Here is a 20926-nt window from a genome sequence, read left to right on the forward strand (position 1 = left end):
GAGCCAATAATGTACACAAAACTTGGAGAAGTATGTAGGAAGGGGAGAGGTGTATGATTCGCGAACCGCACCGTTTTTTTTTTTAATGGAACGCAATTTTTTTTTTTTTTTTTGCATACCACTCACTTTACCAAAGCATAAAAAAAAAAAAAAATGTGCATAGTATAGTTTATTAATAATATTTCGTTTTTATATTAATATTAATTTATAATTCTTTTTTAAAAAGCATTGATGTTGAGACCTTAAAGCTCTGAACTACTTATTGTATTTATCGCTTGTTATTCACTTATTTAATAATAATAAAGATACAGAATAATGTAAAATACAGAATTTTTAAGTATGTAATTTATTTTATTTTCCAATTTTCTCTATTGTTTACAAAAATAAATAAATTGACCCAATTCGTGGAAGCAAGGTGATGGATGGACCTACAATTCGCCGGTAAATAATTCCTCCCTTTTCCATATTCATGCTAGTAGGACTGAGCAAACAAGGTTAAGACAGCAACTGCACGATAACTTGATCAGCTGTAGTGATTAATAGTAGCAGAGCCTCAGTGAGGCAATGGTCTTGAATAATGGCGAAAGTGTGGCAATTTCTTATTACTAGAAGTAGCCCAACCGATCAACAATACGGGGAAAATATATATTAATATATATTTTTGGGGAATATATATTTTTTAAATTATAATCTAGGTGTGCCCCTTAATTTTACCTGCTTCAATTTTGCATTATAACTGCATGTTTCATAAATATGATCATTACAAACTAACGCAATAAGAATTTTTCAAATCGGATTAGTAGTTATGGAAGTTAGCGCCTTCCAAATAATAATATTTAATAAATAATAATATTTTAATTACAAAATTTTATATGTACATTTAATATTATTTAATTTGATGTTATATAATAATTCAACTACTTAATATAGTAAAAATATATTGTAGGAAGATAGTCCGAGTGGCAGTCAACAAAGGTACAAAATAGGAAACAAAAAGATTTTTTTTAATTTTCATTACTATTTTTTTAAATGTATTAAAAAATATTTTTAAAAATTTTAATTTCACCTTATAACAGTTAAAAATATTGTTCTAAATTTTTTCCGATTTTATCACTACTGATTACCAATTTACGATTTATATACCAACTTAATGTTTAAACCTTATCTAAAAGATCTTCAACTACTCATTATTGCTATTACTTGTCATAGTTTTAGTACCAACTATTTCCTATCTATATTATTTTTTTTACATTTTTCGTACTTTCTCTGTATATTTATTCAAATGTTTTGTCACTTCTTTCAATGTTTGTATCTTGTTTTCATTTAGCGCTGACGAAGCCCTCTAAATTGAGAAGTAGCGTTGGTTGAAATTTTTTTTTTTTTAATTATTTATTTATTGTAATTTACAACTGTACAAAATAATACAATAAGTAAATATGTAGTATGTTTCATATACACTTGAAAATCTTGGGAAGGAACCACCCATTGGTGGTACTTCAAACATTAATTTAAACTAGAAGGTCTCGTGGCCATCTTCTTTTCAGACGCCTCGGAGGATTATCAGGGATTGTTAAGGATGAAAGATTAAGAATTAAGGGGTTAGGATGGTTAAGGAGTTTGGAATAAAAAGACGCATATCTGGTTTTGGTCAAATCTGCAACGAATGGGATGTTAAGGTCTTTATGAATGAGTTTATTTGTGACGTAATAAGGAGCATCCAGGATTTTACGTAGGATTTTGGATTGTAACGATTGGATGCGGGAAGAATTTGATGGTTTGGTGGAGCCCCAGAGCTCAATTCCATATGTCCAAATTGGTCCTGATTATTTGGTTGAAATTAAAAATTTTTGTCTTCTTTTTTGTACCTTTATTTATCGCCACTTGAACTATCTTCCAACAATCTACTTCATCCGGTGAACTATATTCTTCCAATATTATTAATATAATTAATATTAATTAAATAATGAAAGTCGCATTTCCAGCAAGTAGAATTTTACAATAACATAGCAACCATATACCTATATGTCTTATATATAAGACATATTTGGAAGTTTTGTGTTTTTTGAACAAAAACACAGCCCGTTTGGTTTCTTGAACTCAAAACGTTCCCGTTGAAAACTGAGATTAGAAAATTTTCTTGATAGCAATAATCCTTAATAAATATTTTATTTGTAGGTAAGTGATAGAAAAATACAAGAGAAACTTGAAAAAAATATGCTAATACTGCGTAGAGGGGAAATAACTGGTTATTTCTGTTTGATTTTATTATTATTATATTTTCATTATATACATTACAGAAAAAAAATATTAGTTTTAATGTGTAATCACGTTCATGAATTGAAGCGCACATTTATTTTCTCAGATTTTTTCCATTAAAAATATTGATAATAAAATAATAAAAAAGTTTAAGGTGAGAATATTTGCCTTTTATGGTCCAATTATTTGTGACATCAAGGAACTACTGGGAATATCACTTGGTTCGCCCTGCACTGCAATTGTAAAGAATGTAGTGACTGGCCTCGAAAAGGATGGGATTCAATATTAAAGGATGCAGGAGAGGAAGGACTTGGAGGATTTGGTTTTCATAGTAGGATGAAGCTTTCCCAATAGGAGACATTTCCTATCTTCTGAAAAGCCTTTTATTCATGAGGCCAGAGAGTTTATAGCAGACGGGATCTGCAATGTTAAAAATTGACAACTTCAGGTGGACAAAAATAGGTTTCTCATATGGGAAAATTTAATAACCGATTAATTCGTACAATAGCTTCCGAGGTTGTTGAAAGCATAAAGAGCTTTTCATCAAGTTGCAACATAACCGTAGGGACTCCTTAAACGCTCACTTGGAATAGCAAAACAGTAAATCAAAGATGGACGTGACGTTCACATAGTCGTGTAGGGTTAATTCTGATAGATTTCAGATAACAATTTTTTAATCATTCAAAATCTCTCTGTGAAGTACACAACTAAATATTATCTCAAACGCCTAGCTCTGAGACGTTAGTTATTTATGTTTTAGTCAAGTTTAATTGTAATGATATTAAAAGGCCATGTATATTTAAAAAGGTTTCAACGTTTTTTTAAGATATAATAAAAACATATAAGAGGGTTAATGGGTATTGTGAAAGATTTCGCCATTAAAATTCATCAAGGTCCAAACTGAAAGAAAAAGATTAGCATGTTTTTTTTTTTTTTTTAGAAAAATCTTTTCCTGAAATTGAAAAAGTTTTAAAGAGCGTTATTAAAAGATAAAGTTACTGGAGATTTAAGTTAGGATTAAATCAGGACATGTTGCATACATTTCTCCCAAAGTAGGGTTGAGTTTGCGGAAAACTTGAGATTAAATTTCTATATTTCAAAAAGGTATTTTTCTTTTGTTTTATAAATCATTTATTTTACATTTAACTTGTTGCATTTGAAGAATAAAAACAATTTTTGAAAGAGGAACTGTTTCTCGAATTAGGTTTATATAAGTAAGTGGTGTGGTGAGCATTGAGTATCAATATTCAGACCCTTCTCAACCCCAAGGAATATTACTTACCCACATTCTAATGGTTGGTAGCGCCAAGAAGGGTCTTTTGTATCTAAGTTCGATCTAAGTCAATATAACATTATATGTCAATTAGATAATAAATCGACCAACAACAGAATAAATGAGAAACGACAAAGATAACAAGCTTTGTTATTAAATCAATCAACATAAATCCATCATTTCAGAAAATTTAAACATATTTTTATTTTTCACAAGATTTTTGCATAAAAAATTGAAGAATACATCATCATTTTCATCATGAATAAATAAATATTAATTTTTTTTTTTTTAATTTTTAAAATTTCCAAACTAAAACTTTGAAATATGAATTATTCTAGTACAATAAAAGTTTAGTCAAAGCAATGGGTACTTTTACCTTGAGTTCATTTAAGGCCTAAAGAAGCAGTAGAATTTAGCTTTTGTTTTGCTATTATAATTGTATAGGCTTGATCCATTAACATGAATAATGTTTTGTCGTATTTTTCTGAAAATAGTAGTATTATTGCGCTAAATCGGAGATCATCGCAGAGGGTCTTATATATAATACGTTTCATAACCCCAGGAACATAACTTAGGTGATTTTCTGGAACGTATGATATATAACGTGTATGTAATATATAAAGGAATGACTATTAACCCGAACAAATCTAAAAAGCGTGTAAAAGTGGCTCTAGGGAACGATATAATTTCTTGGAGTCGAAATTACAAATAATAGGAGGTTGGATTCCAAGATAAACCAGCGCATAGGGAAAGCAAGAAATGTTTCTCCGTAACGTTGTAATCGTTAAAAAGGAAGTGAAGTTGAAAACAATAGTAGACGATCCATAAACAAGTGATTATATTCTCGCTGATGTATGCAGCTGAAAGTTGGCTGAGTGTTAACAATTTTGAAAGCCCAATACAAGCTACAGAACGAAGTACTAGAGAAAAGCTCTCGGTAAAATTACATTCAACTGATTCGACAGGAACCGATCATAGAAAATATATTTGAAAAAGTATTAACCTGTTTCGGCCATATGCAAAGAATGATTAATAGATTATCAAAAACCTATATGGGTAGCAAACACTGAAGGAAAACGACCGCGCGGGGTCATTTCGGATCTGGCAAGGAACAGAGGTGTCATCCTAGTCGGAAATCAAGAAGCTAAACTGACTTTGGATAGATATTGAATATATTATATAATTCACTTTACAGTATTTTATCTTATTTTCCTGCATATTCAAACCGCTCTACACACTTTGCGCGCTACATCAGTAGTGCAATGAATACGAAATGGAAATACGATTTTAGTGATTGCAATATCAGAGGCCCGATACGTTCCTAACGGTAACCCTTACTGGATGTTTATAGTTTAATAAACCAAATTGTAGACATTTTGGAAACATCTGAGGTAATTATATAATTTATAATATTACAAAATTTCGTCCCTGAAGGGGTAAAGGAAAGAAGAAAAAATGGTCCCATGTGCCGCTGATGCGCCCAGTCCAAGGATGCCGCAGTCTTCTCGCGTCTTGTTTTTGATTTCTATGAGGTTGTGGTAGAGTCGCTTCAACCGTTCCTCTGGTTCTTCCGACAATCGATGGCCAGGATAAAAAAGGTTCTGTTTTTTTCCCCAAACGGCTGCCCGGAACATATGAAGTACCTGTGACGTCAGGTTGCGATATGTGATTCACGCTGTCTAGATTTCACATTGAGGGAGGCACCAAAATTAGACTGAATAAATATACTGATTCGAATGTGTAAATCCGACAGCGATTGACCTCATAATTTTTTTATTATTTTTCGAAAAATTCATTATAACTGTTTTAAAGTTTGGATAGCAGTATTGAGGGGAAAGATATGTATTGAAGTAAAAATTGGAATTGGTTCAGTAAAAATAATTGTTATGAATAAATAATACAGCTTACAATTTTTGTAAATACATAATCTAGATTATAATATTAGGTTCCGCTAATACTTAATATTGATCATGTTTATTGGGGAAAATATTCTAAACGTTTCCTAATTAATGATAAGCTCTTGAACCAATTTCAATTAAATATTAGTTATTATAAGAAATGTCCATAGTTGTGCAAATTATCGCTACACACTTTTAAAAAAAACTGCCGAACAACCATTGAATCCAAGTCCAAGTTTTTCGAACATATCATACCAAGTTACTTACATTGTGATTGAGACAATAATATTAAGACATTAATATTCCAAATATTAGTTAAGATTGTGCTCAAGATGGTTTATTTGATTTGCAATTTGACTGATTTATTTTAATTATATATTAGATACAGATTTTTTAAACATACATGCACAATTATTAATTATATGTCAATTAATTTATATCGCAATAACTAATTGCACTGTTAGTAATACAGTTAAATTAACAGTAGAATTAAAAATATGTTTTTCTTAAAAAACAAAATTCGCAATTTTATATTTTAAATTTTAATTTCCCATTTCTAATAAAACATTATAAATATATGAAATAAAATAAGTCATGGAAAAGACAATTGATGATAATTTACGGCCCGTAAAGAAGCAGGGTTTTCTTGGCTCCGTTCCAACATACTGATCCCTAGGGGATTCCACCCGGACTATTACGGAATATCCTCAACAAGTAATGCTTCTTTTCGAAGGATTTCAGGATGGACCGAGAGGAAAAAACGTCGAGAGAGGAGAAAAAATCCAGGGGTCTCAAAAGCTCTCCCTCTGGTAGGTTTACTAAAACGTTGGATTTTTATTTTATTTTCGTATCTAGTTACAAAAAATATCCTATCTATTTGTGAATACATTTTTTAACTAACTTGAGGATTTGGTAACTTCAGAATTAGTAAATACAAATTGTAATAATATACTGGAAGAAGGTAGTTGACGGTATGAAGAAAATAAATAAAAACCGGACTCAGTACTTCTAATTTTAAATGCCGATTATGAGTAATTACTCCCAAAATGTTCTTGTGAGTAATTTGGTTAGTATATAGTAAGCCTTGACTAGTTACATTGATATAAGTTAGTTTAGGAAAAATAGGAGCACAGTCTAAGAAAGTATAAGACAAGAATAAATTTTATGGTAATGATGGAAGTTCAACAAAGCATATAAATGATAAATTTCTATGAAAAAAAATTACAAATTGTAGCTTCAGAGTTTATATTTTATGGGTGAATGGAAGAACACAATATTTTAATATTTCAATCGAAAGTTTTATCGTTCTGTCAGTTTTCTCATCTCTATGCTATGTTATATTCACGGTAACGAAAGCGAATGAATTTGAACTTCATCGAGTACTGTAGAAAGGAAAAAATACATACTAATTATCAAAACTTAAACGAGGCCAAACAAGCGTTCATAAATTAATAATTAAATAAGTTAAGTAAATCCCGTCTCAATAAAAACAGCAAAGTACCGGGGAACGAAAACGAAAAAATGTAATCTTTTGGGTTGTGATGATTACTGGAAAATTGAATAAATAGAGTGAATCAAGAGCTACGGACGATGTAGGAGAAGAATCGAACTTTCTTAACATATGTTTTTATTATTTGCCACCCAAGCAGCATGTACAGATCTAGATTGTTAAGACTTTCCAAGTAGATGTACGGGACATATTTTTTTCACTTCTATGATTCTTTCTCACAAGAATGTGGAACTTCTTCAATTTTTCAGAAACGGTGAGCATTTGAATCAACAACTACAGTCATAAAAATAATAACAAAATAAATTAATATACATACTTAGTAAGCATGGAACATCTAATGGGAATGATTCTGGATCACTTCGGAGATGTTTTGAAAGCCATAGATAAATTTTGAAACTAATATGTTAAAAAAAAAAACTCACTTTAGTGGTCTCTCTTGGGTCTAAGATATTCTAAATTGAAATAAACACCATGAGAAATATAAATGGCCACTTCTGTGAGAACGTCCCATAGACACAGATTTAAAAACAAATTTACTATGTGATTAGTGAAAATATTTTGACCTAGGTACCCAATTATGTAAAGAACAACTACTACAAATACTTCAAAAAGAACTACAGATACTGTCTCAATCCAAGTAGACTATTTGATTGTTGGTTTGTGGTGCAAGAAAAGGTTTCTTCTCTTCCTAAACTTATAGAGTTAGCATATTGTGGTAATCCTTGAGATATATATAAATACATATATAAGTCATATTCAGAGTGCGTGTGTTACCGTAAACCAGAATTACTTTAGTACAGGATGTTCCTTATGTAACCGATCTAGCCCGAACCCGATATTATTCCTTCCATAATAAACTCCCTAACCACCCAAACCCTCTAGTTTCTAACCTTTCTTCCTCTTCCATTCCTGGCAATCCTCCGAGGCGCCTGAAAAGAAGATGGCCTCATGACCTTATATTGTAAAATGTTTTTAGAGTTCTACTACTGGGTAGTTTCTCTACATGCTGTATCATATCATTATCATTATGTCATTATGATCAAATTTACTTGTTGTATTTTTTATACAGTTGTAAATATCAATAAATAATAAAAAAAAAAAATAAAAAAATAAATTGTCACCTGATAGGGTCCGCTATCTTTAACGAGGAGAAGGGGGGAAGAGGGCACTTTTTGTTTTATTAATCTTACTGTGTCATCCGGGTTACTTTGATCACGAATGATTTGGTTCCAAAATAGCAATCTAAATTTTTAAACACAGATTTCCAATCAAAAAATTTTTATTTAAGTAGAAAATTAATTTAATTTCAGTAAGTCTTGGATACCTGCTTGGCTTCATTGAGGAATGTATGAAAAAGAAAGTGACATACAAAAAGTAACTTTATTCCAAAATAATCTCAAGTCTTGGTACTTAGTGGCTCAGTCTACATTGACTACCTAGATGCCAGTTTTGTCATTGTTGTATGTACTGTAAACCCAAGATGGGCTTTGTTTGGGACTGGAATTCTATGCGCGCTTTTGAACCAGAACCAGTTCTCTTTATTCGGTGCAATACCTTACGCCACTCAACCATCAACGTCCTAAAGAGAGCCACATCAAGTGGTTGAAGAAGATGGGTGGCGTTGAGAAGACTTATGCCACAGAAAACACAAAGAACATGGTGATCAATGTGGGGTAAAATTGCAACTGCACTTTTTTACATTAAAATTCATAAAATCATAGAAATGAAATAGAGACATAAAACAAGAACGAAAATGTTGCCTTGTAGATTTGAGACAAGAATCTTATTCACATAAGCCAACCGAAAACCTAGTGATCGCACAACAGAGGAGGTTAGTACGAAGTTTTCAAGATAGCTGTTAACAAAATAGCGCGTCACTCTCCCGAGTTGGCACAGAACTATAATGGCCGTCTGCAATGCGCTCTACAAGTAATTATCGTAAAAATATCGGTTGGGGGTCGCTGGGGCAAGAATTGAGCTCGAATGATTTGAATAAAAAAAAACGTGATTTGCTATAGTTATCCCGGAAGATCAAAGTAATCCCAGCTTCCGGTATTAAACTTAACACTTAAATCTCTTTGACTATGCTATATATAAGAGATTATTTATATAATGTAAAAAGGATAGGATGATCAGAAGAAAGAACAGCAAAAGTACCTAACGGTGAAACAGGAAACTAAGAAGAAAGAGGAGCCGGTCTCAAAATTCTCAGGTTTCAAGTCTCAATGACAACTGTCGAGTGGAAACCAGCCCACCCTAATGAAGCTCTTCCTTCCTTTATTACAACTTAATCCTATTACACATCAAAAGACCGCCTTCGCAATTAATGGTAAAACTCATTTGTTCCAAGTATTAATATGCCTTTGACTGCTAAACATATTTTCTATGCGAAACCAGGCTATTTCAACCAATAATTTAAGAATACCTAATGTAAGTACAGTTCAAATTTATTATTAATTATAGTTAGGAAAATTTCGATATTTCCGATACTTGGTGGTATCGATACTTGAAATCTGATAATTTCCATAACAGAATCGGTAGTTTGGACTCTGTACGACACTTGTTTTTTTATTCGGGTCTATCACTTTCAGTTTATTTTATTTTTCTGCCAATATAAAGCAGACATTTCTGGAGTGGCACTGTATCGATTCCAGCCTGGGCGGGTTGACATTAAATTCGTAGTGCTCCGGTAGAATGAAAACCCGACCTAGCTCTAGAATAGATTGGTTATCAATAGGATACCCTTCTTGCCAACCATATGGGAGAAATGACCAGGTAGGATTAAAAAAGCCGGTGTCGGAAGTATCAAAAACTGAATCGATACTTTGGTAACATCGCAACTTCCTAATAATATATTTATTTATAGCTAATGAGGAGTTTGAGCCTGGAAATTATTAATAATAAGTATCCAGCAATAATTTTTTGAAAACCTTCTAAATTCCAAGTGAAACTGCAGCTAAAATGTTTATTAGCTCACAACTGAGGGTTAAACACTTGAATGACTGAATGTTAAAAGGGCAATTCTCCACTAGATCAATCTTATGAAAATTAAAAAACTATTTATCCTTTTTTACTGAAGCATATTTGTGAAATTAAAAAATGCGGTTTTTCAGCTTTATCAAACTTTAATGAAAAAAAAATTGGAATTAATCAATCCACGTGCCCAGAAGAAATTCCCAAATGAGATGAAATTCTACGATTATAACATAAGCGAAGTTGTTAAATGAAATTTCTCTATTTTTTCTCTTGTTACATTTAAGGTTTTGAAGTTTTAAACAATTTTATACGTCTGTAGTGGTTGGTCAATGGTGTTTTCAGATTTTTTGAAATCGTCATTCATTGAATTTCATTGAATCGAGATTGTTCACCACTTAAAACCTAAAAGACGTCACAGATTCAATGATGAAATGAGCAAACGATATTCAAGAAAGTTACAAAAACATTCTTTTGTATATAATTCTCTTTATTTATTTTTTTAAAAATATGTTATTTCTAACGAACGGGTTAAATATTCAGACTATTTCTAAAGTAAATTAAATTTTCATTCCGTACTCCACCAACATTATTTTATTTATTCTTTCCTACTTAACGAACGTGTATTTTGATCTGCAATTACATTTAAATTGAGCAACATTTAAATGGATTTCTTCCCGTCCATCCCAAATAAAGCTAGTCTTATCTTACCTTGAAAACTTTTAATAGTAGTGACGAGCTATCTTAAAACAAACAATTTTATCGAACTAAATTGTTAAAACTAGAATTAGGAAGTAAAATAACGGTACTTTTAGCATTCAACGATTCAATTGTACTTAATAACAAAAATTGTCTTCAAAATTGGTAATTTTCCTTTAACACAGGGCCTGATACGAGACTGGACAGCAGCAATGCATACTTCCATACCGAGCTATACAAAACCTACCGAGGAAATGAGAGGGTTGAAGTTCGACCAAGCGATGGACATCCCGAACATGCTCACGAACCAGCGCGAAGTGGACGGCGAGCTGGAAGGGTTCAAGTCACGCTTCTATCACGTGGACCCTAACGACCCAGAGCAGTCGGCCAGGGTACTCAGCTACTTCAAGTCGGTACTAGTCATAGATATTATTATTATTATATATTTATAATATAATATTATTGTTTAAGAAGCTATTTCAGGTCATGTTTGATGTAGTTTCGTGGATATAATGATTGTGGTATCGGCTACGTGGTTTAATTGGTGTGGAAAGGCAAAATATTACATTATGGATAGTAGATTATCCGAATTAGATTTGATGGTTCTATTTCTTATTTTTAAATAGGAAGACCTTAGTTACCTGTAGATGGATAATTGGTGATGGAAAAGCTTTGTTCTTGGTTACTCTCATCTTCGCCAATCCAACCCACTGGAGGCGGCCCCTTATGGGTCTGATGGTAGTAAAACTTTACTCAATAAAAAATTTAATTTACTCAGTAAAAAGTGGTACATGTTCTAGCACAGCCTTCGATCCGCGTTCAGAAAAAAATCTGCCTGTCGATCCAAACGTTGGGGGCTGTAAGACATGGAATTATCCACAAAAATTGAAGGAAATAATGTATATGTATAGCATAACATATAATATATAGCATGACTGAATTGTTTGCGAAAACATTTTCTGGTTAGAATGGATTAAGAAATTTTCATTGAATTAATTGCTTTGCTTGAAATTGGAGCTGTTGATAACTTGAAGTGAAATTACTATGATTAATAAGGCTGACAAGAAAATTAGAGGTTAATTTGGTAAATAACTCAGGTGGATGGTAAGGCGTCAAATTCTCTCTCACAATTTCCCTCGCTTATACCATTCTTCTCTCTCTAGCCAGGGAACTCCTTCTTGAATGTTCTACATGAAGTCAATTTTCAATAAGAAGAAAAACATTATATTAACTCAAATAAAAAAATGGCTCTCTCTTCCACCCTAGTCAATCTCTTTTCCTCCGCCGAGGTCGCTACGGAAGGTAAGGTTTACTATTGGTCACAAGGAGCACTAGTAATGTTTATATTATGGGGAGCTCTCTCGTTTATATATTAATGTTTATTAATATCATTAATATTTCGTATGCGAAATAAAGTGAACATTAATATTTGAATTATTTATGTTGTATTGTATTGCTGCATTGTTACAGGAAGTGTTTATCATATTTTAGTATGAGATCAATGCTAATGTGATCCAATGGTACGTCACTCACTCTTCTTTGAGTTGTGCTGTCTATTGTAGTGTACATTGTTAAGCTGCATCATTCACAAATGTATTTGTTATAGAATTAATTATGTTCTCAATTGGTTCTATCCTACTAAATATTTCTAGATATATTTTGGGTAAGCATAAATTGATGTTGTTCAGAAGGAGGTCTAACAACCTTTGAATACATTCTATTTGTTGATAACTACTACTCACACTGGATAGAATCCCCACTATATACGAACGAAGTTCCTTCAAATGGGCTCAGAGGCAGTAAACACCTGTAATTGAAACAAAAAAACTCGTTTTAGAGGGAGCGTTGCTATCTCTTGTCCCAACCATCTCAGAGAAACCACAGAATCGTCTTAAAGTGATGATAAGCTCTGGAACATAAACACTTCCAAGGATGTTGATAACAAGAGCTACGAAGCGCTATCAAACTTCACACAGACTTAATTTTCTGATTCAGCTTCAAAGGTTCTCCCTCTTCTTTTGAAACAATCCAATTAAACAAAGTTCCTTAATATTTCCTCAAACAATCGGGCTGCGATTCAGAGCTCCTTTTTAAATTAAATAAGAGGAAAAGATTTATAGACTGGAAATTAGAGTAATTAGCAAGATGGGGGGAATTGTTTCCGCTACATTAACCTTCTTCCTCCCTCCTTTACAGGGTTGCATTTCACGCTAATTAATAATTTACCATTCCAGTTGGCTGTGGTCAGTGAGGTGGAAATGATAAGAACGAAGGACCCTGAAAGTAGAAAAAGATTTATCGAAGAAGAAACGAGTATTTTACGGGGAGATGGCGAATATGTCCATCTGTGAACGTTTAGAACTTAAACAAATCGGAACCAAAAATTTAAAGTATCATATGAAGTATAAAATAATTTATTCGTTATTGCGTATCTTAAAATGTTGAATGAAGCTTGGCTATGATAACCCGAAATGTCTGAAACAATTTGAATACTTATATGAGGTTTGTTTGAAATTAATTGTCAGGTAAAATTGTCTCTTCATATGTTAATCAGTGCATTTCAAATTGGAAATTTTCAAACTATAAACTAAATAAGGATAAAACAGATTTTTTCCCCTAAAATCTTCATAATGACAATTTTAATTCTATCGCAGAATAAAATCAGTTATAAAATAACTTCAGATTCAATTTTTTTTAATTGATTGTATTAATAAAATTAATGACTCCAAAAAAATATTGGAAATTCGTTTGATATCTTCTATAATTATAAAAATATAACTACCGCATGTATCGATTATAAACCATTTAAAATTAAAGCTAATTATTACCATTTTATTTTTCCAAAAATACGAATGTAAATATAATTCTGAATTACATTAGGTAAGTTATAAATTACTAAAGCACTCCGTTTGAAAGCATTTGAAAATTTAATCAACATTAAAAACTGCTGTGACATGTTTTTATTTCAAATATTAAATTAGTTATGCCTGGCTATGTGATAACTCGTTGTACGCAAGCCAACTAATAATTATTAAGTCAATTATTTATTTTGTTAGATCCATAAATGTCATTGTTTTTGTTATTGACTTTGTTTTTATCGTTTATTGAGAATTAATATTTTAATTTTTTTATTTATTTATAATATTCTATACAGTTAGCGGTGGCTTTTGTATGATACTATACACCCCTCTCCTCCATAATCAATTGTTAAAAAAAGAAATGTACCTCTGGTATCAAGGCACACCAGCCCGATCTGGTATTATAATAAATAAATTAAAAAACTAATAATTATTATAATAAACCCTTTTGGAACAGCAGTTTGTATAAGCAATATTGTTATTTCTATGGAGCTCTCCTAAATAGCACATATATTCCATACGTTAGAACCTTAGATGATTTGGGACAGATGGAAAACGGTATATCTTTTTATGAGAGATAGTTGACCGTGGATTATAAATGAGGAGAAGATGGTTGGGGGTGCGGTCAATGAAACACAAATAAGTATGACTAACTTATTTTAATGTGCCGACGTTTCGGCTAGAGTTTCTAGCCTTCTTCAGGGCTAAAAACAAAACGAGATAACAACCACAGTAAGTATAGAAAAATAAAAAATAAAAAAGAAAGTATAAACAAAATAATTTTACACATACAATGAATAGTTTTACAAGATAGAATTAATAAAATTAAGTGATGAGAGAAGCGGGAAATAAAATGTAGACATAGGTAATTGAAAAAGTGGGTACAATAACTTAATTAAGAAAATGAAATAAAATTAAAGTTATATAATGTAAAGAAGTATGAAGATATTAGTTATTATTAATTTAAAATTTAAATATGGAAAGAAAATGAAAATTGAGAGGAAGAAAATATATGTAACAATAATAGATGATAATAGATGATTTTGCCTCTTTTTCTATACTTACTGTGGTTGTTATCTTGTTTTGTTTTTAGCCCTGAAGAAGGCTAGAAACTCTAGCCGAAACGTCGGCACATTAAAATAAGGTATATCTTTTGTTTCCTTGGCCAGACACATAGCAACACCATATGTACAGAATGTAGCGGTATCTTGGAAGTCATCATTAGTAAAGCCATCAATTGGATTCATCAGTAACTTAAGACTTCTAGGATGTCCACCGGATGATTACTTAAAAACGATTACCCCCACCTTCCCTCTTAAACTTCATGGGCTTCTTCTCCCGCCTCTGATTCCTAAGAATGTCTAAACATGATTCATTCCTTCAGTTTCCTCCTCCGTTTTCCGCGAATATCATTGGTTTCTTGAGAGGAACTCCCACTTTGCCTACTCCGTCTTACTCCTTACTTAAGTATGTGTTCCAGCTTTAACCATTCTTATTCCTTGTTCATAAACCTTTTGCACTTACTAAACATGAAGTAATGCTTCTCATCTTGTAATTGCTTACTATCTTGTAAGAAGCATATTTATTATTTTATAATATAAGTAAATCTTGAAGTTTTCGCTGTTGTTGAGTTCGTTAATTTACATGCTTATATGGCTTAGGAAATCAACTATTTTTTTTTTTTTTTTACTTACTATATTCCTCAATATTTACAAATTTTAGCGGAGGTGCACATATATGGTAATTAAAAAACTGCAAAACGTTCTGGTGGGTAAGTATTATATACTAACAAAATATATATGCTTATATAATAATTATAAATAAATCAAAAATTCATTTTTAATTAAAAGGAAAACAAAACTAGAAATACTTCTTTATATCAGCGCTCTCTGGCATGGTGCACTAGGCATAGGTTTAGTGAGAGCCTTATTAGGTGAATACGGTCCTGTATATGAAGGCAGCAAATAAAGTAATTTGATTAGCAATGCCATGTCCCTCCCTACTAATTAAATGAATAATTACAACATCACATGAAACAAAATTTTTAATCACGTCCAATAAAATCCCTTATACATAATAGGATATAAAGTGACCATAAATCACAGCCTGTTTGATATATTATCACCATCTGATCCCTTTCTTAATAAAATGAATTAATACTATGAGAGAATGGGCTCCATGGCAAAAGCACAATTAACTTTGACCCCTGACTCATGAGACCACATAGTTATGTGACATTAAATAAAGGATCTGTGATTAATCTGTGAGTGAAATGGCACTTTTTTTGGGACATATTATTGCTTTCTTTTTTCTTTTTAAAATTAATGCAATGTGGCGCACCCAGGAGACCAGCAAAATGTTCGGCTATGTTATTGAAGGGCTGTAGGTGACAGAGCATTAGTATCTATTAAGAACTTCTTTATACCCGGGATTAAACTGAAGCAAGGATTATTTTTCGGAAAACTTTCAATTCGCTATCCACAATCACACTGGTTTATCGATATGTGTCTTAATTATTTAAAATTTACGTTAGTCAAAAACAAAAAACTAGCTAAGGTTCCACCAATTCAGGGATAATTCTTTCATTTTTTATCCAATATACCCCTCGACTAATTTATATAAAATAAATTTTTTTCTACATTTGTGATTTGATCCTACAAAATTTTTAAATTAACGCAAGTTAAAAATCGTAATTATTGCAAACTTGAGGGAGTATATTAAGGGTATATTAACAAACTGACTATTGTCATAACCATTGTAACACGATGAGAATTTTTCGATACTTAAGGTTTTATGAGAAAGCCATTTTTAAAATTCGTCACTCAAGACTCTTCCGATAAAAATAACATCTAATTGATAATTAAAATCGAAATATTTACCTTACAATATACTATATATGTGTATATATATAGGTTTGCGGAAGTAAAAATAATTGTTTTACTTCTCTTTGATTTTTTGAAAAAAAATTTATCATTCTGACATTACATAAAAAAATTATAAACCTTTAAAAATTGATATTGATTGTTGTTAGTGCGAATTACAGATATATTTCATATATAAGTTAGTGAAAATAAATGGAATAAAATTCACTAGATGATGCCACATAAGTTTTTTTTATTTTCCCCCATGCCATTGTTTTATAAATTTTATTATTATTTTTTTTTAATATTTATTTATTGCTATTTACAACTGTACATTATAATACATTTAGTAAATCTGATTTAGGTTAAATTGGAGTGTTACAGGCGAGTAGAGAAACTACCCGTTGGTAGCACTCTAATGACATTTTACATTAGCTGGTCTCGTGCCCATCTTCTAAATTTTATTTAAATTTATTTTTTGTTTAAATTTTTTTTTTTTTTAATATCTGGTCCAAACAGAATTTTAAATAATGTTAAATTAAAACCCAGTATAATTACAAATAAATTGAATAAAAATACTCTCAGTATTTAATTATATTGAAATTCGATGATAAAAGAAAATTTAGGATAACAAAGCGCATATTCAACATATTTACGCAAGGCCATAATAATTGAGGATGGATCCCTTCAGTGTCTTGGAATTTATTTTATTTAATAATATAAGCTCACTACTACTAACAATCTACTTCCTCGTTGTTACTGTGCGTTTCATTGTGATCGTTACGGCAATAATACGGGGCCGGGGAGTTTTGATTAAAGTGGTGTAGGGCCCTAGGAGGATATAATCCATTTTGGAACTTTCTCCAGGCTCCCATTAGCTGATTACATAATGCTTCAAAATTAGGTTTTCGATTTTAATTTGATAAAAGCCAAATTAAACCTCTACCTACACTGACACCAGTGTACCAGTTTCACTATGCCTTACCTTAAAAAAGTAGATAATCTACCTATTTGGTTTACTATCACTACAAAATTGTGTGTACATTTCCCACGAATTTGTGCGTTGTGACTGTGGGAGTGGAAGAGATAAAAACATGTACTTTATCAGTTTTTAGTTTATACCACGAAAAATAAGGGGTTAAATAAAATTTTATTTCCAAATAAAATTGAAGTGTAATAAAATGGCTATAAATCTGATTATATGGCTTTTTTTTCTTAAATATGTGGTTTATGAGATATGGTGGGGGCAATTATTATTCTAGTCAAAGTAGGCACCTTACCCTGAGACAACCTTACCTATAAAACAATTATTAATTGCAAGTAGAGCATGTTTTGATATTAAAAAAATATATATATTTCTAGAAAAAATTTAATTAGCTAAAACTGAATCGGCGGAGATCCGTCCTTCGATTTCTTATCTTAACTTTAAAACATTCTGATTATTTATCAGGGTAATTTAAGTGGAACTAAATATGGCTAGCCTTCGATGACAACCGACTTTCTAGCTAATCTGAAAATGATAGCACGTTCGGGCGCCAGCGAGAGTCTTCAAGTCGCTCCCACCAAACATCTAACACAAAGATTATGTAAATTACTCAAATTTAATATTTGAATTTAAATAAAGACACTCAACTAAATTAAAGGGCTATTGGCATCGCTCGGTCACGTTACCTTTGTTTAGTTCGGACACGGCCTAACGCTACGAACATATGACTGTATGATTTTCTAAACCGATTCTCTCCTCTTTAATTGAAACAGCTGCTCATTTGCCACACAGAATTTGGATAAGTATGTTCCAGAACAACTTGTGACTATTGGAAAAAGTTCTCAATGAGGCTTTTTTCCCCCCTACAACAGAGGATTGAATTCGATGAGAACTCGGGGTCGTTCCAGCAGAAAAACACCGTCAAGTAAAGTTTTTGTGACAAATTGTTTGATTAAGCCGAAATTTTTTTAATTCATTTCTGAGCGGTTCGGAGGCATAACTTTTATAACTGATATCAAGCGAGAAAAAACCACAAAGCTGATTTTTTTTTATTTGAGAACAATTAGTTAAATTAGGAACGAACTAAGCATATAATAGAATATAAGGTAGTAATTAAAAAATGATAACTAATGTGACTCTTAGGATGCCAAGGGTTTCTCTGCCATTTAACTTATTCATTTATGGTTTGAAATAAAAATCATATTACTCGTATACACAGATTTCTGAGTTAGAAAGTGATGTTCCAGTTTGCGTTCTAGGGAAGCAATTAAGATACAATTTCAACTATTTCAACTATACTATTACTCTATTTGAATTATAGAACCAACGCTTCGACCCTTCGAAGTCTTCATCAGGGCTTTTGTTAATAGTGGAGATGAACATAATGAATGAGCAATGAAATAGGTCCAGTCTCAAATGGTACCCATTATTTACAACAGCCTTGATAAAGATCTGCAATGTCAGTCGAAACTTTCTCTTTGTAAATAGTTTCCGATTTCTTCTTAGTCGAAAACTATTTAATACCGTAAAGTGAACTGAATATGGTTCAGTTCATGCATGATTCTTTTTATTTCTAAACCTAATAAACATTTGCCCTATTGCAATAAGGCCTGCCGCCCATTAGGAGCGAACGAACGATCCGAACACGCGGCAGGATGGGGGACCACGTCCACTAGGGCCATATTGTTCGTCAGTTTTCGTCCGAACAGGTGTGAACTGCGAACCGATCCCGTTTTGTGTGATTTAGTTGCTAACGAGTACGAAAAAGGGCGTGACAAGTGGATATGTCGATGAATCCAAGGTAATAATTCCAAAACATGACACTATTTATAAAGAAATCGTTCCGAAGTGTCTATTACGGATCCGGACGAATACCGAGGCAATGGACAATAGACGTTCGCACGAATTCGTTGCTTCGCAATTCGTAGCTTTCCGCACCCAATGGACGACAGGCCTAAGAGTTTTTTCTTTGATTTTGAATATCAGAATTCCTTTTCATCACTCAAAGAAAAAAATGTTCTTTAAATATTAAATGAGATATACTAAATTTGTTTGTACTGATTTCACCTCGCGATGAAAACCATTTTTGATCGTCGATTCCAACGATATGAATGATGTACCTTTATCACTCCTTAGAGGAGGATCTAGATCGTTTCAGAACCTCAAACAACATTTTTCTATTTTTAAAAAAAATAATTTAGCCTAATTAAAGACAAATCTGTTAATTGTATTATTGGATATATCAGTTTAGAAAAGCCTTTTTTAATACCTTTCGCTAAAACTATTTTTTTTTCAATGTGGAGCCTTCCCCAAAAACATCTCTCAGGAAATGTACACATACCCAGAAACAAATTCACTCGCGTTATTCTTCGTCTAACTTGAACAGCTTCTCTTCAATTTTGAATGTCCTAATTTCCCCTTGTAACTACAATGCATATGGTTACACTACTGTCCAGTAGAGACATATTGAAGACATACTTAAGGATAAAAGTGGTGCATAAAAGGTATACTGAATTCATTCCATAACATGCACATCGTTTGGTATCGAATTAATGTAAAATCCTGGAATAACTTTTTCTTTAATCTATAATCGGGATCCACTTAAAAAAAAAAATTATCAAAAACGACAAAATCCTCAGATAAACACTCCACAGCTCAGGAGAACTCGGTAACAGAAGTTTAGAAGATTGTAGGAGTATTCATGATCTTTTGTTTAACATGTTGATGGAAAAACTTATGTCCAATGGAGAAATATTTTCTTCTTTTGCCATGTTAAAACGATATAACATATAGCATAGTTGATAGTCTGTTACTAGGTCTGTTAAATGGAGAATGACATCACAAAACAAACTAGCTTAGCTCGTCACCGTTTTATTTGTTGTCGTATAAGGTTACTTGCTCATAGTTTGTGTTCTAATTGTTTTTAGTATTGTTTTGATTGTTTTTAAATTGAATAAAGCAATGGATGACAATAATAATAATAATAATAATGTAATTATTGCACACTTGTCAATTAGCACATCTTGATTCTCTTCTTCACAAGTTAAAAGATCAGTGGCCAAATTTATGCACAATTTCCACTTTTCACATAATTTAGGCATTTTGTATTCAATTATTTTAATCAAAACTTAGAAGTAAACAATCACATGAAGTTTTGAAAGGAAAGGTTATAAAACAAGTTGCTCAGAAGATCCGCTAGGATCTCTAATGCATTTTAAATTTAACATGACTTCAAATAGGACTGCTCACAATCTTTTACTTAAAACATTTAGCATGGTAAAACATTTTACATGTAAATAAATAAAGTTTACATCTATCTACCTACAGTTTCTGATTTTCCATGAATGCTCTATAGCATTAAATTATTTGAGTATCATTTCGACCCATAAAGGGTCAGGGGTGCAGTTCGCACTTTGTATGAAAGTTCTGTTACTAGACCAACGGTTATGATTTTGTTAGAACCATGCTTGACCGCCCGATTTTTACACAATTAAGAGTTCCCACTTTATGAGTCTGAGTTGATCCTAAGGGTTCCCGAACCCACGGGGCTTGTTCACAGGTACATTGAAACAGAAAATAATTATCCGCTACAGTCACATTCGAACCTATAGTA

At 31.9% G+C, this 20926-nt stretch overlaps 2 protein-coding genes across 2 annotated transcripts in view; one reads left to right on the forward strand and one right to left on the reverse strand.

The window, feature by feature from the left end:
* The window catches only part of LOC106687816 (G-protein coupled receptor GRL101), a gene marked incomplete at its 5' end in the record, with an annotated part of 108227 nt that overhangs the window by 63860 nt on the left and 23441 nt on the right, over window positions 1-20926 (reverse strand).
* Window positions 1-20926, forward strand: part of LOC106687817 (uncharacterized) — a 36288-nt gene that overhangs the window by 10796 nt on the left and 4566 nt on the right. The window contains exon 2 of the mRNA XM_014431917.2: window positions 10795-11018. Coding sequence (XP_014287403.1) covers window positions 10795-11018 — 224 coding nt within the window. The remainder of the gene's footprint in view (window positions 1-10794; window positions 11019-20926) is intronic.

Source organism: Halyomorpha halys, unplaced genomic scaffold (genome assembly GCF_000696795.3).
Source record: "Halyomorpha halys isolate HHAL.00 unplaced genomic scaffold, Hhal_1.1 Scaffold1014.1, whole genome shotgun sequence".
Classification (NCBI taxonomy): Eukaryota; Metazoa; Arthropoda; class Insecta; order Hemiptera; family Pentatomidae; genus Halyomorpha; species Halyomorpha halys.